The 19,203-nt window shown below is 67.1% G+C and overlaps 1 protein-coding gene across 6 annotated transcripts; it reads left to right on the plus strand.

Moving 5' to 3' along the window:
- The first annotated feature begins 62 nt into the window (after positions 1-62).
- LOXL3 (lysyl oxidase like 3) lies at positions 63-17,865 on the plus strand. Of its 6 annotated transcripts, XM_061377497.1 has the most exons (17): positions 63-152; positions 6,033-6,333; positions 7,033-7,196; positions 7,614-7,825; positions 8,681-8,734; positions 10,871-10,930; positions 11,101-11,335; positions 12,639-12,819; positions 12,895-13,049; positions 13,905-14,078; positions 14,219-14,374; positions 14,615-14,777; positions 15,782-16,025; positions 16,332-16,447; positions 16,572-16,708; positions 17,035-17,146; positions 17,391-17,865. In XM_061377497.1, the coding sequence occupies exons 2-17, from the start codon at positions 6,045-6,047 to the stop codon at positions 17,462-17,464; spliced, it is 2,526 nt and encodes an 841-aa protein (XP_061233481.1). In that variant the 5' UTR covers positions 63-152; positions 6,033-6,044; the 3' UTR covers positions 17,465-17,865. The 6 variants fall into 6 exon arrangements, with proteins under 6 accessions (XP_061233481.1, XP_061233484.1, XP_061233482.1 ...); XM_061377500.1 differs by lacking the exon at positions 14,219-14,374; XM_061377498.1 differs by lacking the exon at positions 8,681-8,734.
- Positions 17,866-19,203: the final 1,338 nt, after the last annotated feature.

A 19,203-nucleotide genomic window follows, 5' to 3' on the forward strand; every position in this document is an offset into this window, starting at 1 on the left:
GCGGCTCGGATCGGCTCAGCAGGGCACGGCTCGGATCGGCTCAGCAGGGCAGGACTCGGCTCGGCTCAGCAGGGCACGGCTCGGATCGGCTCGGCTCAGCTGGACGCTCTCGCTCGGCGCTGCCGGAGCCGCGCATCCCGTGGGGATCAGAGGTACCGCATGGGGCAGCCGAGGGGGTGCGGCGCCGGCTTGGACCGGCGCGACTCCATCCCGGCTCCATCCCGCCTCCATCCCGGCTCCATCCCGGCTCCATCCCGGCACGTCCCGTCAGCGGCGGGGCTGGGTGCGTCGGGCCGGGCCCGGCCGCGGTAGCAGCGGGAGCCCGTGGGGCCGCGGGGCCCGGGGGGCAGCGGGGCCGGTGTGCGGTGGTTGTGCAGCCGCCGGCGGGGCAGGAGCGGCTGCCGCGCTGTGCCAGGGGCGCCGGGGCGTGCTTCAGGGAGCCCGGCGGTGGGAGATGGGAGCGTGGGATGCCGCGTGTCCCGCGGGCAGGCTGCGGGTGCGGGCAGTGCAGGCAGCGGTGGAGGAAGAGGCACCCGCAGGCCCGGCAGTTTGGGGGTGCCCGTTGGGTCTGTGCATCCCCACGTGCGGGCTTCGGCTGGTTGTCCCGAGCTGTGGTTTGCAAAGGGCGGTGCACACTCAGGGTGTCCATGAAGATGGAATTTACTGTAGCCCTTGGATGAGAGAATGGATGAAGGGGTGGGAGGCATGGGGCTGGGGGAGCATCGTCACCTGGCTGCTGGCCATGCATCTTCCCAGCAGCTCCCCAGGGAGAAGCAGGTCACCTATCTCCCAGTGGCTCCAAGTTTGGTGCCTGGGACCCCCCAGCCCCGCCGCCTACTGATGGCTGCAGCCTCTGCGCATTCCTCAGGGTCTTTCCTTCCTGCCTGCAGCGGGTTCCTGCCAGGGCTGCCCCTTCAGAGCCGCGGGGCCCTGGGCAGAGCCGAGCACCGTGGTGTGTCCTGGGGACTCTGGGTGGTGCTGGGAACTGCAGGGAGCTGTCCTGTGACCTGTCCTGGCTTGGAGGGTGACAGCAGGACAGGGGGGCACCATGCCCCCCAGTGAGGCTGGACCCAGAGTCATCAGGGAAGGGCAGCATGCCAGCTCCATGCTCTGCACACCCTGGAGAGCCCCAGGAGCCGGGGTGTGACTCCTGCAGCAGCATCCCTGTCACTGCCTGGGTGTTGGGAGGTGTCACAAAGCCTGCCGGGATGGCCAAGCTCCTGTGGTGGCCCTGGGCTGCTCCCCAGTGCTTCTGGGACCAGTTCATCTGCAGAGCCCTGTGACCCTCCAGCTGCTGGCTGAGCTCACCCCAGAGCTCTGATCCCATGGGATCCCTGCAGGCAGGAATTGTGGGGGCTCCCCCAACTCATGCACGCACTCCCGGCATCCCAGTGCTGCTGGGAAGCAGGAAGAGTGAACCAGGCCTGTCCCAGCAGCTGGGATTACGCAAGGGCCAGTGCTGGGCTCTGCATCGAAGGCCCTAGGGAGAAAGGGAGGGATGGAGCCCGGTGCCTGAAGCCATGGGACCCACCAGACCTTCTCCTGCCCTAAGCTCTGGGGACATGACCCCATGCTCTCAGGGATGTCCTGGCGTGGGCCTCGGCAGAGTGTGACCGTGTCACCCCTTACCCTTCCCAAGGAAGGATAAACAGAGGGAGCTTCTTCCTCCTTGTGCTGGCGGGTTTCCCAGGTCTTCGCTTACTTGTGCTGCTCTTCTGAGTCCTCCCAGTTGTCAGTTCTGGGGCTGCTCCATGGCCCCATGCATCCAGGGCTGGGGCTGGGAGAGCACATTCCTGAGGGATCAGCCGTAGCCTGGCCCTTCCTGCTGCTGCAGCCTGGGCTATTGCCCTGTACACGGGGATGCCCCGTGTCTGGCTGCTCTAGCACACACAGATCCAACACGCCGCCTTGCCAGGGCCCGCTCATCAGAAGCTGCCTCTTCCTGAGGTCTCTGTGTGGGAGCGGCAGCCCCGTGCGCGATGCAGTCGGGGGGAGCAGAGCTCTCATGCTCCAGCTCCAGCCCCAGCGGCTCCGCAGCCAGGAGGTGCTTTGGGGCCCTGCGCACGCCCGGCCGGGACATTCCTGAGGTTTCGTGGGCAGAGGGGAGGACCCGAGCTGCTCTCCCGCTCCCACGCCCAGCGGCCGCTCCAGGCCAGCCCGTCCTCCCGAGCCCTTTCCACTCGCAGCGCCAGGGCAGCCACGTTCGGCGCGGCGCAGCCCGGCAGCGGCCCTGCTCCCAGAGGAGACTGGGCTGGAGCTGGCAGCGGGGCGGCCGGGGCTGGGGCAGGACCGTGCCCAGCTCCTGCCCAAGACGTGCGGCGGCAGCAGCCGAGGATCAGCCTTGAACATCCCGTCCCGTCCCTGTCCCTGGCAGTTCCTGGCCCCCTGCCCCGTCCGCATGTGCTGTCTGTCCGTGCCCAGGCTGGCTGCAGCTCTGCCTTTCACCCTCTCCAGGGGTGCATGTGCAGGAGATCCCTGCTCCTCTGACAGCATCAGCCCATCAGCTGTCCCATGTGTCCATGCGCTGGGAGCTGCTGCCCTTGTGCTCAGCAGGAATAGCCCGGGGAGGCTGGGCACAGGGGTGCGCCTCTCCCCTTGCCAGAGGTGGGGAGGAGATGGGGAACCCCCCCCCCTTAGGTCTCTGGTGCTGGGTGATCAGCCCCTGCAGCGTGGAGGGACCTCCACACACAGAGCCCCAGCCCCGGCACAGACCTCCTGTCGCAGGCGGCAGGGCTGTGGTCCCCCGCTACTGTCCCCCCAGCTGGACTGCAGGCACCATAGCCTGAAAGAGGGGTTTGCTGCGCACGGATCATCCCCATCTGCAACGCTGCAGCTCCCCGGGACGGCCCCGCGGGGCTGGGGCATCCCCGTCCCCCATCCCGGAGCAGCGGCGGCAGCAAAGCAGGAAGCCGGGAGCAGAGCAACGCGCTGGAAAAAGTGATGTGGACAAGGGGAGCCCTGTCAGCCCGAGCGGCCCGGGACGTGGCTGCCGAGCACGTTCGGAGCTGGTACAGGAACAGGGAAAGGGCTTGTGCCGTGCCCCTGGGAGCAGCCGCCTGGGCTGGATGTGGGGAGTGCTGGTGCCCCCAGCAGGCATTTCACTGGGAAATGAGTGCCTGGAGGGGAGGACGGGCTGAGCTGCGAGGGCAGGGCAAGAGCAGTGGGGATGAGGGGTGCTGGAGCCTTAGGAGGGGAAAGCCATGACCAGGAGAGGGGTTCTGAGGGTGGCGGTAAGCTGGTGTTAGTGCAGGGAGGGATGCAGACGTTTGGGCAGGTTCTGGAGCAGCTGAAGGTCAGTGAAGAAGAGAAATCCACGGTGGCATTTAAACACAAAGGCTGAGGTTGCTGAGCTGAGGCTCCATGGGGACTTGGTGCTTTGCTGTGCAAAGCCATGTTGTGGTGTCTGGGATCAGAGACCAGACCGTGTTCTGGTCTCTGGTCCTACATGTTTTGTTCCTAAATGCACAAGCTTAAATCTTCCTTGCAGTCATGGCTATAGGCTACATGATGCCATCTTCCCAGGCTGCTCAGGTCTGTCCTCACCACAGTTCTGCACGGTCCTGCCCATTCCTGCCTTTGCAGACTAAACCAGGAGAGGACATTTTCCTCCTCCAGACAGGGTTTTGCTTCGGAAAGCATGTGATCCTCCCCAGAAAGCTCACGGAGGGGTGACTTCCCCGCTGACACCACATTTCAGCTCCAGCAGGTGACCAGTTCTAATCCACTTAGCAGAGGTGCACTGGTGCTGTTGAGTGCTAATTATTTATTAAAGGGAGGTGCAAGGTGAATGGAGCACATTCCAGTCTCAGCCTGGAATCAGCACAGTTACTCCAATTAACCAAAGCTGTGCTCTCAGAGAAGCTCAAACCAGCTTCCTGCCATGGGCCACCTCTGCGGAGCTGTGGGGACTGGCACCAGTTGTGCTGCTGCATGGACACGCTACAGCCCAGCCTGGGGCCGGCCCCCGCTGCTCTCTGCTGAGGTCACCTCTTTCAGTGCAAGCGCTGGAGAAGCTTCAGTCCTGTGCTTGGGGCTTCCTCGGTCTCAGCACTGGGAGGGCTCAAATTTGGGTGTTACGCAGTGGTGGAGCCCTGTGGGTTTATAACGCTTCACATGGGCAGGGGACCTCCCCTTGGTGACATGGGGTGGAATAAGATGTGTTTTAGCACTTCTGTGACATGGGAAACTCATCCCTTTGCTGCTTTCCAGACAGAGCAGAGATGTGGATGGAGCATTCCTGCCCTGGCAAGCCCATGGACCTGTGTCCTGAGCTGCTGGCAGGGCTGGGGTGCCCTTTGTGCTCCCTCCTCCTCCTCCTGCTGTCACAGGCTGATTAAAAGGTTCTGCACAGCATTTCCCTGCTGCCTGCCCACAGAGCTGCTTCCCGCTGTTACCTTCTCACAGTGCCAGTGCGGGCGTCTGAGGTGCAGGGAGCCCAGTGACAGGGCAGGTCCCTGCCTGCTGCTGGCTCCACTGTGGTGTCCCCACGCCCCAGGTTGTGACAGGGGAGAGAGCCAGACTGGGCTGATGTGGTTGCCCTGAGGGGCTGTGTGCTTTCCACCGCAGTGTCTCCCGTTGGCCTGGACCCTTGTTACCACTCCCCCTCTCTCCCTGAGCATCCCTTCAAGCACTGGGCGCTCAGCCCAAGGGGCTCGCTGCTCTTGGTGGCATCTCCAAAGCGGTGCAGGCTTTACAGGCCAGGTGACCTGGCCTCCGTCATCTGGAAAAGTGAACAGAGCAGGAATGGGGCTGATTCCTGCTTGTGGATTCTCTGTGGAGTCTGAGGGGGGCTTCCCAGGCCCTTTGCTCCACAAGGACCCTTTCCCAAAGCCACTTTCTGTCACCACGGGTGCCGAGGGGCGAGGAACAAAGGGACAACATGGGGACAAGCCTTAGCCCAGGGAAAGAGGCTCCTACAGCAGCACCAAGAGCAGCACAGTCCTGGGGATGCCCCAGTACATCCCGGTGGTCCCAGTGAGCTGTGAGTGGGGATGGAAGCTTGCAGGGGAGTGCACTGGGGAGGGTCAGTGCGAAGGGTCCCTGCAGCGCAGCCCCAGCTGGGAGCTTGTGTGGGGTTTGTCATCATTTTCCTTCCTCTCGAATCCTGTAGCTGAACACTGGAGCCGGGACTCCCCCTGCTTGGGGGTGAGCCAGGTTTCCTCTGCTCTAACAGCATCTAATGACAGGCACAGGCTGCGAGTGCAGAATGCGGGGTCTGCTCTTGGCTGGGGATGTAGGGCACGGAGATGTGTTTCTGCTGGTCCTGTCCTGGGCGGCTCCCACGTTTGGGGTCGCTTTCCCACCTGCAGAAGGGGCATCTGGAAGGGTGATGTGAGGCTGTAGTGGTGCGAGGCAGGCGGGTCCCTGTACGGGCAGGGCTCTGTGAGCATTCGAGCTTTGCCCTCGGGCCCAGAGCCCAGCCTGGAGCAGGGCTCACCCTGCCCGTGCAGAAATGCCGCAGCAGCATCCACAGGGTTAAAGTGGTCCCTGACGGATAAACGGGAATTGTGCACTGGGAACTGGGAACTGGAGGAGGTTCACAGAGAGCTGTTTTCACTACTGTTTGCCACCGGACTGGTGCGGGAATACCACATCTCCCTCGGGTATTTCGGGAGCCACACACGTTACTGGAGGGCTGGAGAAGGCTGCCCAGAGCAGAACGGGGAAGGCTCTGGCTGCAGCTCCTCGCAGTGGGCAGCAGCGTGGGCTGGCAGCGCTGCACCGCATGGGGTGGGTGCAGCTCCCGGCTGCTCCAGCTGGGCTTTCCTGGGCGCTGGTCCTGCTCCGGGGCCCTTTGGGGCCGGGATGTGACCCGGCAGCGCAGTGGGATTCCGGTAGAAGCTGCTCGAGGGGAGTGCGGGGACGGCAGAGCCTGGGCGATGGCAGCTCTGGGGTGCAGGGAGGCACTGGTGAGAGCGGGCTGGGGGCTGCTGTGAGCAGCTGGGGGCTGCAGCCGCACAGGGGGATGAGGGCAGCAGAGGATGCGGCTCAGCTCCTGCATCCGCGCACCCCGACCCCTCCTGCCCCTGCAGGGCCCGGCTGCCATGGGGAGCTGCTGCGCGTGGGCACCGCCGCAGCTGCTGGTGCTGAGCGTGTGGCTGTGGGTGAGCAGCGCCGGCCCCACGCTCCCCCCCGGCCCCGCGCTGCGGGTGCGCCTGGCTGGGTACCCCCGCAAGCACAACGAGGGCCGCGTGGAGCTCTTCTACAACGACGAGTGGGGCACCGTGTGCGATGATGACTTCACGCTGGCCAACGCGCACGTGCTCTGCCGGCACCTCGGCTTCGTGGCTGCCACCGGCTGGGCCCACAGCGCCAAGTACGGCAAAGGAGTCGGTAAGAGCGGGGCGGTGGGCATGGATTCCCGTGCTGCACGGGATGGGGATGCACGTGAGCCGGCTGCATGGGGCTGTGTGTGTGCCACAGGGCTCCCAGGAGCTGTTGGTGGGGAAGGGCAGGCGGGTCCTGTGTGTGCTGAGTGCCCAGGAGTGTGTGAGTGCACGCGTGAGCACATGTGTGAGGGCATGTGTAGATGTATGTGCACACAAAGCGGGATGGGGAGCTGCGTGTGAGCTGCTGTGCAGGTACCCAGGGCACAGGGCGGCTGCAGGCATGCACTGGAGCTGCAGGGCTGCACATGGTGCTGGGGGGTGCAGGGGGTGCAGCCGTTCCTGCTGCAGGCGGGACACTGTACAGAGCCCGGGGGTTGCCATGGGGGCTTCCTGTCTGCAGAGCAGCTCCGTGGGGAAGCGGAACCTCCCCATCCGCAGATCCCCCTCTCAGGGCTCTACTTTGGGCATTTCATCAGCCTCAGCTTCGTGCTGAGGGAGCGATGGTCCCAGCCCAGCAGCCCCCAGCAGCCCCCAGCAGGCCCCAGCAGCCCCCAGCAGCCCCCAGCAGCCCCCAGCAGCCCCCAGCAGCCCCCAGCAGCCCTGCTCTGCTGTACTCTTGACCATGCTCCATGGGCACCCTCCCTGCTCCCGGGGGATGCTGCATGGGCCTGGCCCCCCTCACCCGGGCCCTGGTGCCTGGCAGGGCGGATCTGGCTGGACAATGTGAATTGTGCTGGAGGCGAGAAGAGCATCGGGGACTGCAAGCACCGGGGCTGGGGCAACAGCGACTGCAGCCACGAGGAAGACGCGGGGGTCATCTGCAAGGACGAGCGCATCCCGGGCTTCAAGGACTCCAATGTTATCGAGGTGAGGAAGCTGCGGGCCAGGACTCTCAGGGCCAGTAGGATGAAGCCTGGGGGTGGGGACGTGGCACAGCTCTGGGCAGCGGACGCCTGCTCTGCTGCCAGGCAAGAGGAGCTGGGGCTGGCCCCCAGTGGCTGTGCCCAGGTTCCCGGCTCCCTCTGGTGGGTGTCTGGGTGTGGGGTGGATGCAGGGCCCTGAGGGGAGAGGGCGCTCCCGGGAGGTGCTCCCAGGGAGACGTGGGACCCTGGCTGCACCGTGTGGGAGCAGGAGCGTGGCCATCCAAGGCCATCGATGTGCCTGCAGGGATGCAGGACCTGGGCATCCCCGTTCCCCACCCGGGGCCGGGGACCCCATCTCCTGCGGATGCACCCCTGGGCAGGGGCTGGGGTGATGGGGGCGGTGCTGAGCCATGCCCTGCAGGCGGAGCAGAGCCACGTGGAGGAGGTCCGGCTGCGGGCGGTGGTGGTGGGCGCCCGGCGGCAGCTCCCGGTGACAGAGGGCATCGTGGAGGTGCGCTACAAGGACGGCTGGGCACAGATCTGCGACGAGGGCTGGAGCAGCCCCAACAGCCGCGTGGTCTGCGGCATGCTGGGCTTCCCTGCCGAGAAGAAGGTCAACAGGAACTTCTACAGGTGAGGGAGGCTGCCAGGAGCCGGGGGGCTGGGGCAGTGCAGGGACATGGGGCAGTGCTGGCCATAGGGGCACTCGCTAAGCGAGCCCTGGGGGCCGTGGCTGCCCATGTGCCCATGCACTGCAGCAGAGACTGCTCCGAGAGGGCAGTGTCTGCGCCCTGCAGAGCTGCACCTCTGCAGTTCCTCCAGCGTGGAGTGTGGGGGTCCCTGTCCAGAGGGGAGGTTTGCAGCCGAGCCAGGCAGCAATGCTCCAGAAGCACCATGGCCTGAGCAAGAGCTACAGGCACATGGGCAAGGACGCAATGCCCAGTGTGGTGCCCATTGCAGTGCCCATTCTGGTGTCCAGTGTGGTGCCCATCATGGTGCTCATTGTGGTACCCGTTGTGGTGCCAGTTGTGGTGCCCATTGAGGTGCCCATTGTGGTGCCAGTTGTGGTGCCTATCATGGTGCCCATTGTTGTGCCTGTTGGAGTGCCCATTGTGGTGCCCATTGTGCTGCCCATTGTGGTGCCCATTGTAGTTCCTGTTGTGGTGCCCATCGTGGTGCCCATCGTGGTGCCCATCGTGGTGCCCATCGTGGTGCCCATTGTGGTGCCCATTGTAGTTCCTGTTGTGGTGCCCATTGTGGTTCCCGTTGTGATGCCCATCGTGGTGCCCGCTGTGGTGCCCATTGTGGTTCCTGTTGTGATGCCCATTGTGGTGCCCGTTGTGGTGCCCATAGTGGTTCCTGTTGTGGTGCCCATCGTGGTGCCTGTTGTGGTGCCCGTTGTGGTGCCCATTGTGGTTCCTGTTGTGGTGCCCATTGTGGTGCCCCTTGTGGTGCACTGACCAGGCAGCTCCAGTGTTGCTCCTGCAGGCGGGTGAAGCGCGCAGCTGTGACAAGGGGCCGGAGCCTGCGGCCGGGCAGGAGGTAACGGCTGGGGCTCCCCCCTGCCGAGCCCTTGGCAGGGCTGGGCTCTGCGGCCACGCAGGTCCCTGCCGTGGGGACGGATCCTGGCACAAAGGGATCCGGAGGGAGCAGACCGAGGGCTTGGGCAGGGCTGGGCAGGCGCTGCGGTCCCCAGCCTCCAGGAGGGACGCTCGGCCTCCCAGGCCAGCTGAGCCCCGGGCTCCGCAGCACCCACCCCATGCACGGGGCAGGAGCCCTGGCACAGGGTCAGGATCCTGGGGCAGGACCCCTGGAGGTGCAGGGGACTGCGGGGTCCTGTGCGGGAGGGGAGCCCTCGGAGCGGAGCTGTTTCCCGGCGGATGGGGACGGCTGTGGAAATGCGCTGCTTTCTGCAGGAAGCTGGAACGGCTGCAGAGCCTCCATTGCTTGCCGGGGGCTGGCAGCACTGCTGAGCAAGAGCTGGGCACCAGGGTGATGGGCAGCACAGTGCTCGCAGTGCTGGCACCCCCGTGGCAGCTCTTGTCCTGAGTGCTGTCTGCTCAGCATCTCTTGCACCTCTGCCCTTTCCCTCCTCCTGCCTTCCTACCAGCCCCAAGGATAGGCTGGCTGCCCATTTCCCTCCACCAAGAAACCTGGAGAGGGGCTTGGGACAAGGGCCTGTAGGGCCAGGCCAAGGGGAATGGCTTGAACCTGCCCGAGGGGAGACTGAGCTGAGCTCTTAGGCAGAAGCTCTTCCCTGTGAGGGTGCTGAGGCGCTGGCACAGGGTGCCCAGAGAAGCTGTGGCTGCCCCATCCCTGGCAGTGCTCAAGGCCAGGTTGGACACGGGCTTGCAGCAAGCTGCTCCAGTGGAAGGGGTCCCTGTCCAAGGCAGGAGTTGGAGCTGGATCAGCTTTAAGCTCCCTTCCAACCCAAACCAGGCTGGGGTTCTGTGGGCTGGTGCTGACAGCCCTTCTCAGTGAGCCGGTATTTGCCCTGCAGCACTGGGTGCGATGCTTTGCCATCTCCATAGAGCTGGGGTCTCCTCCCTTGCTCTGCCTGGAGCAGGAGCTGTCTCCTCAGCATCACCCCCTGGTTTGCCAGGGCTGACTGATCTCAGCTGCAGTCACATGTGGGGTCACTCGGTAATCCAGGCTGGAAGGGACCTCAGGGAGTCCTGGTCCAACCCCCTGCATGGAACGGGGCTGGCTGAGGGTCGGGCCAGGCCTTCATGCAGATGGCTCTTGAAAACCTCTGGGGATGGAGAGCCCACAGCCCTGTGGGCTCATAGGGTAGAACCATTCCTTCCACTGGTCCTGAGTGGGACCTGCAGGGCTGGTGCCTTGTACTGGGAGCCAGAGCCGGGTGCAGGACACACTGTGGTCCCATGGGTGTCAGAAGGGGAGGATGTCCTCCAGCCGGCTGCTGAGTCCCATCTGTGCAGTGCCCTAGGGCTCGCTGACACAAACCTGCCACGGGCCAGCAGGGTCAGTTGCCAGCCTTGGGTTTACCGTGTCCTGGGGGTACCAGGCCCTGCCCTGCTCTGGGGTCTGCTCTTTACTCCTCGTGGTGGCAGGGATTTGGCCCTGCTCAGCTTCTTCCTCCCTGAGTGAAGCAAAGCACTGAGCGTGCAGGGACAGCGTGGGGTGCCCTGGGCAGCCTCCTCTCCCTGTAGGGAAGCTCCCTCGCTGGCAGAGGCTCCCCGCATGCCTGCAGCAAGTCCCACCATGCGCTGTGCTGGGCAGAGCTCTGGGTTCAATGCTGCTTGCTCCGTGCTGTGCTGCTTGTGCTGCTCCCCTGGGTGCATTGACTGGGGGTGGTGTCTGCACGAGGACATGGGCCGCCTGCTTGTACCCCGCAGATCAGATGGCTGCTGCTGGTGTTCGATCTGCTGTGTCACAAAGCCAAAGCAGCACGGGGTGTTGCAGCGCCCTGCACAGTTTCCTGGTGGGATGCGGGCAGGAAACCGCATCATCGCTGTGAGGGGCAGTTGTGTCTCATTGCTGGCAGCAGATGATGCTGCTGCACCCGTGTGTGACACAAGGGGGCGCACAGGAGTCTCCCGGGGGGCAGCAGACCCAGTTCCAGTGAAAGCCGCGGCCGCTGTGAGCTCCCCGTGTCCCTGCGGAGAGGACAGCCCGGGGCTGCGGGCTCCGTGATGGTTGTGTTCTGTTTTCCAGGCTGGCCTCCAAATCTCAGCCTAAACAAAAGCGCAGGGAGGACGTAGGGTCCAAGAAGAGGTAAATGGCTCCAGCGGGAGCCTGAGCGCCAGGAGCCCCGCGCAGTGTCCCCAGAGCCGAGCGTCTCTGGGGATGTGGGGCGGGCACAGGGGGACCGCGCCAGCGCCGGGGCCAGCTCCGCTGCCGCCCGTCCGCGCCGGTCCCGCCTCAGGGCTGCCCTCTCTCCGCAGGCTGCTGGCAGAGCGGCAGCCCCTCAGGTACCGCCTGCACTCGGTGTCCTGCGCGGGGACCGAGGGGCACCTCTCCATGTGCGCCTTCGAGTTCTACCGCGGCAACGCCTCGGCCGCCTGCGGCGCGGGCAGCCCCGCCGTGGTCAGCTGCGTGCCCGGGCCGCAGTTCGCCACCGGCAGCGCCCACAGGAGGAAGCAGCGGCAGCAGCAGCAGCAGCAGGGCCAGGTGAGCCCCGTGGCGAGGGGACGGGCACCCGCAGCCACCCCCGGCTTGACGCTGCCCCACGGCGGGGCCGTGCGTGTGCGGGGGCCGCGGGGACCAGCGCGTGGAGAGCAGGATACAGGGACCTGCTCCACGCAGGATACAGGGACCTGCTCCACGCAGGATACAGGGACCTGCTCCACGCAGGATACAGGGGCCTGCTCCACGCAGGATACAGGGGCCTGCTCCACGCAGGATACAGGGGCCTGCTCCACGCAGGATACAGGGACCTGCTCCACGCAGGATACAGGGGCCTGCTCCACGCAGGATACAGGGACCTGCTCCACGCAGGATACAGGGGCCTGCTCCACGCAGGATACAGGGGCCTGCTCCACGCAGGATACAGGGACCTGCTCCACGCAGGATACAGGGACCTGCTCCACGCAGGATACAGGGACCTGCTCCACGCAGGATACAGGGACCTGCTCCACGCAGGATACAGGGACCTGCTCCACGCAGGATACAGGGACCTGCTCCACGCAGGATACAGGGACCTGCTCCACGCAGGATACAGGGACCTGCTCCACGCAGGATACAGGGACCTGCTCCACGCAGGATACAGGGACCTGCTCCACGCAGGATACAGGGACCTGCTCCACGCAGGATACAGGGGCCTGCTCCACGCAGGATACAGGGACCTGCTCCACGCAGGATACAGGGACCTGCTCCACGCAGGATACAGGGGCCTGCTCCACGCAGGATACAGGGGCCGTGTCCTGTTCCTGCACATCACAGGGCCATGGCCAGCACCCTGTGTGCTGTGCGGTGCTGTGCCGCACTGGGCCATTCAGCACTGCAGCAGCCGTGCTGCCCCTGGGTCCAGAGAGGGGCAGCGGAGCTGGTGCAGGGCCGGGAGCACAGGGGTGATGGTGAACGGGTGAGGGACCTGGGGGGTTCAGTCTGGAGCAGAGAAGGCTCAGGGGGGACCTGATGGCTGCCTCCAAGTGCCTGAGAGGAGGATGGAGCCAGGAGGGGCTGGCCTCTGCTCCCAGGACCAAGGGATGGGACAAGAGGAACCGGCCTCAAGCTGCACCAGGGCAGGGTTAGATGGAGCTGAGGACCAATTCCTGCCCCAGAGGGTGCTCAGGCATTGGAACAGGCTGGGCTGCAGGCACCGGCCTTGCAAGGGTCACACATCCTCAGTGCCATGGGTTAGGGGTGGCCTTGGCAGCGCTGGGGAACAGTGGGATTGATGGTCCTGAAGCTCTTTCCCAGCCTGGCTGACTCCATGGTTCAATGATGTGATGGTTCCACCCCTTGCCCCCACCCCCGGCAGCCACGGATCCGGCTGAAGGGGGGGGCGAAGGTCGGGGAGGGCCGCGTCGAGGTGCTCAAGGGCAGTGAGTGGGGCACGATCTGCGACGACCGCTGGAACCTGCTGTCCGCCAGCGTGGTGTGCCGCGAGCTGGGCTTCGGCAGCGCCAGGGAGGCCCTCACCGGGGCGCGCATGGGCCAAGGTGAGCTGCGGGCTGCAGGGGCTCGCGCGGCTGTGCCCCTGGCGCTGTCCCTGAGCCCTGCTGCCCCCCTGGCAGGGACGGGGCCCATCCACATGAACGAGGTGCAGTGCCTGGGCACCGAGCAGTCCCTCTGGAGCTGCCCCTTCAAGAACATCACGCAGGAGGACTGCAAGCACACCGAGGATGTGGCCGTCCGCTGCAACACCCCCTACATGGGCTACGAGACCCTGGTGAGCACCACGGGGCTGCCAGTGCCTGCGGGACCGGGGGGCTCTCGGTATTGATCCTGGGGGGACCCAATGCAGGGTGGCCTGTCTGTCCCCTGGATCCCATGGCACCCCATGGCACCCCTCACTTTACCCCTGGTCTGAGGCAAGGGCTGCCCTGAGGGGCTCAGGGGTGGGAGTTCCACTGTGCCCCTGTGAGGAGAGGGGTGGAAGGGAGGCCAAGGGGGGGTCAGGATGCGCTGTGGGGTGTGCAGGGTGCTGTGGGGCCGCTGCTCCTGCTGCTCCTGCTGCTCTCCCTGGGCCAGCTCCAACCCAGCAGAGCCACCGGAAAAATCACTGTGGGAGAACTGGGAGAGGTTTTTTCAGGTGGTGATGAAACGAGCGGAGGGGGGGGCCATGTGCTCCGTGTGCCCGCCCTCATTGCCCGGCCCTCGTTTCATCCTCTTGGGCTTTTTCATCACTTAACTCTCTCACCTCTGCCATTCTGGGATGCGAGCGCTGTTCCAAAATGAGCCGTTCCCCTGCTGCCCTGGGGCGCTTCCCGAACTCACAGCCGAGTTCCTGGCCCCAAATCTGACGGTTTGGGGGAGTTCTGGGCTGGCCAAAGCTGTGCCCAGCTCCTCCCAGCTCTGGCCGCCGCCTCCCGTGTGCCTAAAGCCCGTGGGGGTGCTGGGCCGAGCTGGGCTGGGCTGTGCTGGGCTGGGCTGGGCTGGGCTGGGCTGTGCTGGGCTGGGCTGGGCTGTGCTGGGCTGGGCTGGGCTGTGCTGGGCTGGGCTGGGCTGGGCTGTGGATGCAGCGGAGCAGCAGGAGCATCACTCGTGACGGTGACGGTGATGCTGCCCCTGCCTCTCTCCGCAGATTCGGCTGAGCGGGGGCCGAAGCCGCTTCGAGGGGCGGGTGGAGGTGGCTGTGGGGGCTGGTGCCGGGGAGCAGCCGCGCTGGGGGCTGGTGTGCAGCGAAGGCTGGGGTACGCTGGAGGCGATGGTGGCCTGCCGCCAGCTGGGCCTGGGATTCGCTAACCACGGCTTGCAAGTAGGTGCCAGAGGCAGGCTGGGCAGGGCAGCGCGCGCCAGCACCACCGATCCACGGGGATGGGCACAGGGGCCAGCATGGGCCGGGATGCGCTGGGATGGGCTCGGGTCCCTGCTCACTGCCCCAGGGCTTCCCTGCAGATCCGCCTCTCCGGCGGCAGGACCCCGTTCGAGGGCCGCGTGGAGGTGAAGCGAGGCAGTAAGTGGGGCCTGGTGTGCAGCGAGGGCTGGACCACCAAGGAGGCCATGGTGGCCTGTCGCCAGCTCGGCCTGGGCTATTCCCTGCATGCGGTGACGGTAGGTGCGGGTGGGGAGGCCCCGGTGACACCCTGGTGAGCGCAGGCACCAGTGCTTGCTGGTGGGGATGTATGGGGACAGAGGGATGTAGCTGCTCCATGCCAGGGGATGGGGCCTGCATGAGCAGGCTGGGGACATGGGCAGGGCTGTGCCATGGTGGGTGCTGGCCGCAGCCCGGGCATGCGTGAGCCAGGGCACCCGCGGCACCAGCCCCTGCCACCCGGCCTCACCCCTCCCCAGGAGACCTGGTACTGGGACGCCAGCAACGTGACGGAGATGGTGCTGAGCGGGGTGAAGTGCACCGGGAACGAGATGTCCCTGAGCCACTGCCAGCACCACGGCTCCAGCGTCAACTGCAGGAACACGGGCACGCGCTTCGCTGCCGGCGTCATCTGCTCCGAGAGTGAGGGGCACTGGGGGCTGGGGTGGGCAATGGGGCCTGGGGGCACCGGGGTCTGGGGTGCTGGGGTGGGCAATGGGGCCTGGGGGCACCGGGGTCTGGGGTGCTGGGGTGGGCAATGGGCCCTGGGCGCACCGGGGTCTGGGGTGGGCAATGGGGCCTGGGGGCACTGGGGGCTGGGGTGCTGGGGTGGGCAATGGGGCCTGGGGGCACTGGGGTCTGGGGTGCTGGGGTGGGCAATGGGGCCTGGCGGCACTGGGGTCTGGGGTGCTGGGGTGGGCAATGGGGCCTGGGCGCACCGGGGTCTGGGGTGCTGGGGTGGGCAATGGGGCCTGGCGGCACTGGGGTCTGGGGTGCTGGGGTGGGCAATGGGGCCTGGCGGCACTGGGGTCTGGGGTGCTGGGGTGGGCAATGGGGCCTGGCGGCACCGGGGTCTGGGGTGCTGGGGTGGGCAATGGGGCCTGGGGGCAATGGGGTCTGGGGTGCTGGGGTGGGCAATGGGGCCTGGTGGCATCGGGGTCTGGGGTGCTGGGGTGGGCAATGGGGCCTGGGGGCACTGGGGTCTGGGGTGCTGGGGTGGGCAATGGGGCCTGCAGGTGATGGTGCATTGGGGCCCAGAGCTGCAGATGAAGGGTCTGTGGGTCATGGGACTGGGGGCAATGGGGCCTGCAGGTGATGGTGCATTGGGGCCCAGAGCTGCAGATGAAGGGTCTGTGGGTCAGGGGGCTGGGGGCAATGGGACCTGCAGGTGATGGTGCATTGGGGCCCAGAGCTGCAGATGAAGGGTCTGTGGGTCACGGGGCTGGGGGCAATGGGGCCTGCAGGTGATGGTGCATCGGGGCCCAGAGCTGCAGATGAAGGGTCTGTGGGTCACGGGGCTGGGGGCAATGGGGTTTGCAGGCGCTGGGCAGGGCTGCAGCTGATGGGGAGGGTGCACACCCCCCCCCCCCGGTCCAGCCCTGCCTGCTCTGGGCACCCCCCCACCCCTGAGCATCGCCTGCCCGCAGCCGCCTCGGACCTGCTGCTGCATGCGCCGCTGGTGCAGGAGACGGCGTACATCGAGGACCGGCCGCTGCACATGCTCTACTGCGCGGCCGAGGAGAGCTGCCTCTCCAGCTCCGCGCGCCTCGCCAACTGGCCCTATGGGCACCGCCGCCTGCTGCGCTTCTCCTCCCAGATCCACAACCACGGCCGCGCCGACTTCCGCCCCAAGGCCGGGCGGCACTCCTGGGTCTGGCACGAGTGCCACCGGTGGGTGCGCGGCGTGGGCAGAGGGTGCCGGTGCGGCAGGGGGTGGGTGATGGGGACACTGGGTGATGGTGACACCGGGCGAGGGGACACCGGGAGAGGGTGACACCCGCTGAGGCCCCTGCTGCTGCCCAGGCTCCAGCTCTGCCCGCTTCGGCTCGGGGCTGTCCCTCCATGCGCAGCGCTGGGGCTGGGGGCTGTGTCCTGCAGCTGAGACCCCGCTTGCCTGGGCCACCTGCCTGGGGACAGCCACGTCCCCTCCCAGCGCAGGGCTGGTGCAGCCACGGCGCTGCGGGGTCCCTCTTGCAGGCACTACCACAGCATGGACATCTTCACCCACTACGACATCCTCACCCCCAACGGCACCAAGGTGGCAGAGGGGCACAAAGCCAGCTTCTGCCTCGAGGACACCGAGTGCGAGGAAGGTGGGTGCCATGGATGGGGCCTTGGGGCACCATCCCTGCCCCTGTCCCCTGCCCCCGGCCGTTGTGCACGCTGGGGCCGTGCGGGCAATGCTGGAGGACAAGCCGCGTTCTCTGCTCCCTGCAGACGTGGCCAAGCGCTATGAGTGTGCCAACTTCGGGGAGCAGGGCATCACGGTGGGCTGCTGGGACCTGTACCGGCACGACATCGACTGCCAGTGGATCGACATCACTGATGTCAGACCGGGCAACTACATCCTGCAGGTGCTGCGCTGCCCGAGCCGCGGGCACCCCGCTCCCGAGGGGTTGGAGCACGCTGGGGCTGGGGGGTGTGCGCGGGGGGGCACTGCCTGTGCGTGTGCATGGAGACCGGGATGTGCGGGAGCTGCTGGGGCTCCTTCAGCCTGCACGCTCCTGCTCTGAGCAGCCCCCGTGGGCACCCGGTGCCCAGTGACAGGGGCACCCAGCGCATCCCGCTGCAGCAGGAGGCACATCCGGGGGCTGGGAATGCCGAACCGAGGAGCTGTGGGGCTGCGGCACCGCCCGCTGTGGGGCAGGGGGCTCCCGCCCTCACTGTTGGTGCCCCCCAGGTCGTGATCAACCCCAACTTCGAAGTGGCAGAGAGCGACTTCACCAACAATGCCATGAAATGCAACTGCAAGTACGACGGGCACCGCATCTGGGTGCACAGCTGCCACATCGGTAAGGGCTGCAGGCAGCACGGGGGGCCAGGGCACACGGGGGACCGGGCAGGGAGGCCCCACGGCAGCGAGGAGGCGGTGGGGAGGCTGTGGGGCGGCTGTGGGGCTGCTGTGGGGCGGCTGTGGGGAGGCTGTGGGGCGGCTGTGGGGCTGCTGTGGGGCTGCTGTGGGGAGGCTGTGGGGCTGCTGTGGGGCGGCTGTGGGGAGGCTGTGGGGCTGCTGACAGCTCCTGGCCCCTCCCGCAGGTGACGCGCTCAGCGAGGAGGCCAACAAGCGCTTCGAGCAGTACCCGGGGCAGCTCAACAACCAGATCTCGTAGGACGCAGTGCGGGAGACGCCGCGGGGAGCCGGGGCGGGGGCATCTCCTGCCCTCACCCTGCACAGGGGGGAGATGCTGCGGGGGCCTGAGCCCAGCACCGCAGCCACTGGGCTCCGCGAGGCTGCCGGGACCCGCAGGCACCCACCCGGCACCGCAGGCACCCCCCAACCACTGCCCAGAGACTGTGCCCACATCCCCTGGGCCGCGGCGCATGGGCACAGAGGTCCCGAACCCCACCGTGCCCCCCCCAGCTCCCGGTCACTGCAGCTGCACCTCCCTGCTCCCCATCGGCCCCGGTTCCTCCCCCGGACCCAGCAGGGATCTGCAGCCCTGCACGGCCACAGGAGCCCCTCCCGGTGTGGCTGCCCCTGCCCCACAGCCCCTTGCCATGGTGTGGCTGCCCCTGCCCCACGGCCCCTTCCCGTGGTGTGGCTGCCCCTGCCCCACAGCCCCTTGCCGTGGTGTGGCTGCCCCTGCCCCTGCCCCATGGGCCCTTGCCATGGTGTGGCTGCCCCTGCCCCACAGCCTCTTGCCATGGTGTGGCTGCCCCTGCCCCACAGCCCCTTGCCGTGGTGTGGCTGCCCCTGCCCCTGCCCCATGGGCCCTTGCCGTGGTGTGGCTGCCCCTGCCCCACAGCCTCTTGCCGTGGTGTGGCTGCCCCTGCCCCACGGCCCCTTCCCGTGGTGTGGCTGCCCCTGCCCCTGCCCCATGGGCCCTTGCCATGGTGTGGCTGCCCCTGCCCCATGGCCCCTTGCCGTGGTGTGGCTGCCCCTGCCCCTGCCCCTGCCCCACGGTCGCAGCGGCTCCCACACCCCTCTTAGCTGTAACTTTATTTTCTCGATGAAGTTCTCAGTTGGTCCCAGCGACTCCCGGCTCTTCCTGGGGGGATGCGGAGCCGGGCAGGACCGGGAGGCTCAGCGCAGCGCAGGGCTGGCTGGCACAGCACACCCCAGTACAGCACAGCACACCCCAGTACAGCACAGCACACCCCAGTACAGCACAGCACACCCCAGCACAGCACGGGAGCTGCCAGTACCCACATGGAGCAAGGATCCCCTCTGCTCACACAGCCCTGGCTGGGCCAGGACCAGCCCCCCACCAGCCCCGGTACTGGCAGCTGCTGGGATACAGAGATGGTGCCAGGCCTGCTGGGAGAAGCCTGTGTGGGGCCAGCAGGGCCGCAATTTCAGCTGCCCCAGCCCGAAGCATCCCCACGGCACCGGCGGGAGCAGCCGGAGCCACCCTGGCGCAGCAGGGAGGCGGTGCTGGGCTGGTTCCCCCCCCATGCAGTCCAAATGCTCCTGAGCAGGGGTCCCGCGGGGGCTGTGGTCCATGAGGAACGGAGCCGGCGCCGGCTCCGCGCTCCGGGAAGCTGCGGTCGCTGCTGCCGTGGCCGCGCTGTCAGGAACGCGGCGGCTCCGCTTCCCCCCCTCGCAGCGGCGAGAGCCCACGGGGAGCCCGCTCCTGTGCCCGGGCCGCTCCGCGCTGCCGCCCGCTCCTGTGCCCGGGCCGCTCCTCGCTGCCGCCCGCTCCTGTGCCCGGGCCGCTCCGCGCTGCCGCCCGCTCCTGTGCCCGGGCCGCTCCTCGCTGCCGCCCGCTCGTGTGCCCGGGCCGCTCCGCGCTGCCGCCCGCTCCTGTGCCCGGGCCGCTCCTCGCTGCCGCCCGCTCCTGTGCCCGGGCCGCTCCGCGCTGCCGCCCGCTCCTGTGCCCGGGCCGCTCCTCGCTGCCGCCCGCTCCTG

Source organism: Neopsephotus bourkii, unplaced genomic scaffold, assembly GCF_033783945.1.
Source record: "Neopsephotus bourkii isolate Nb327-2 ecotype Australia unplaced genomic scaffold, CSIRO-AGI_Nbou_v1 NB_1755, whole genome shotgun sequence".
Classification (NCBI taxonomy): Eukaryota; Metazoa; Chordata; class Aves; order Psittaciformes; family Psittacidae; genus Neopsephotus; species Neopsephotus bourkii.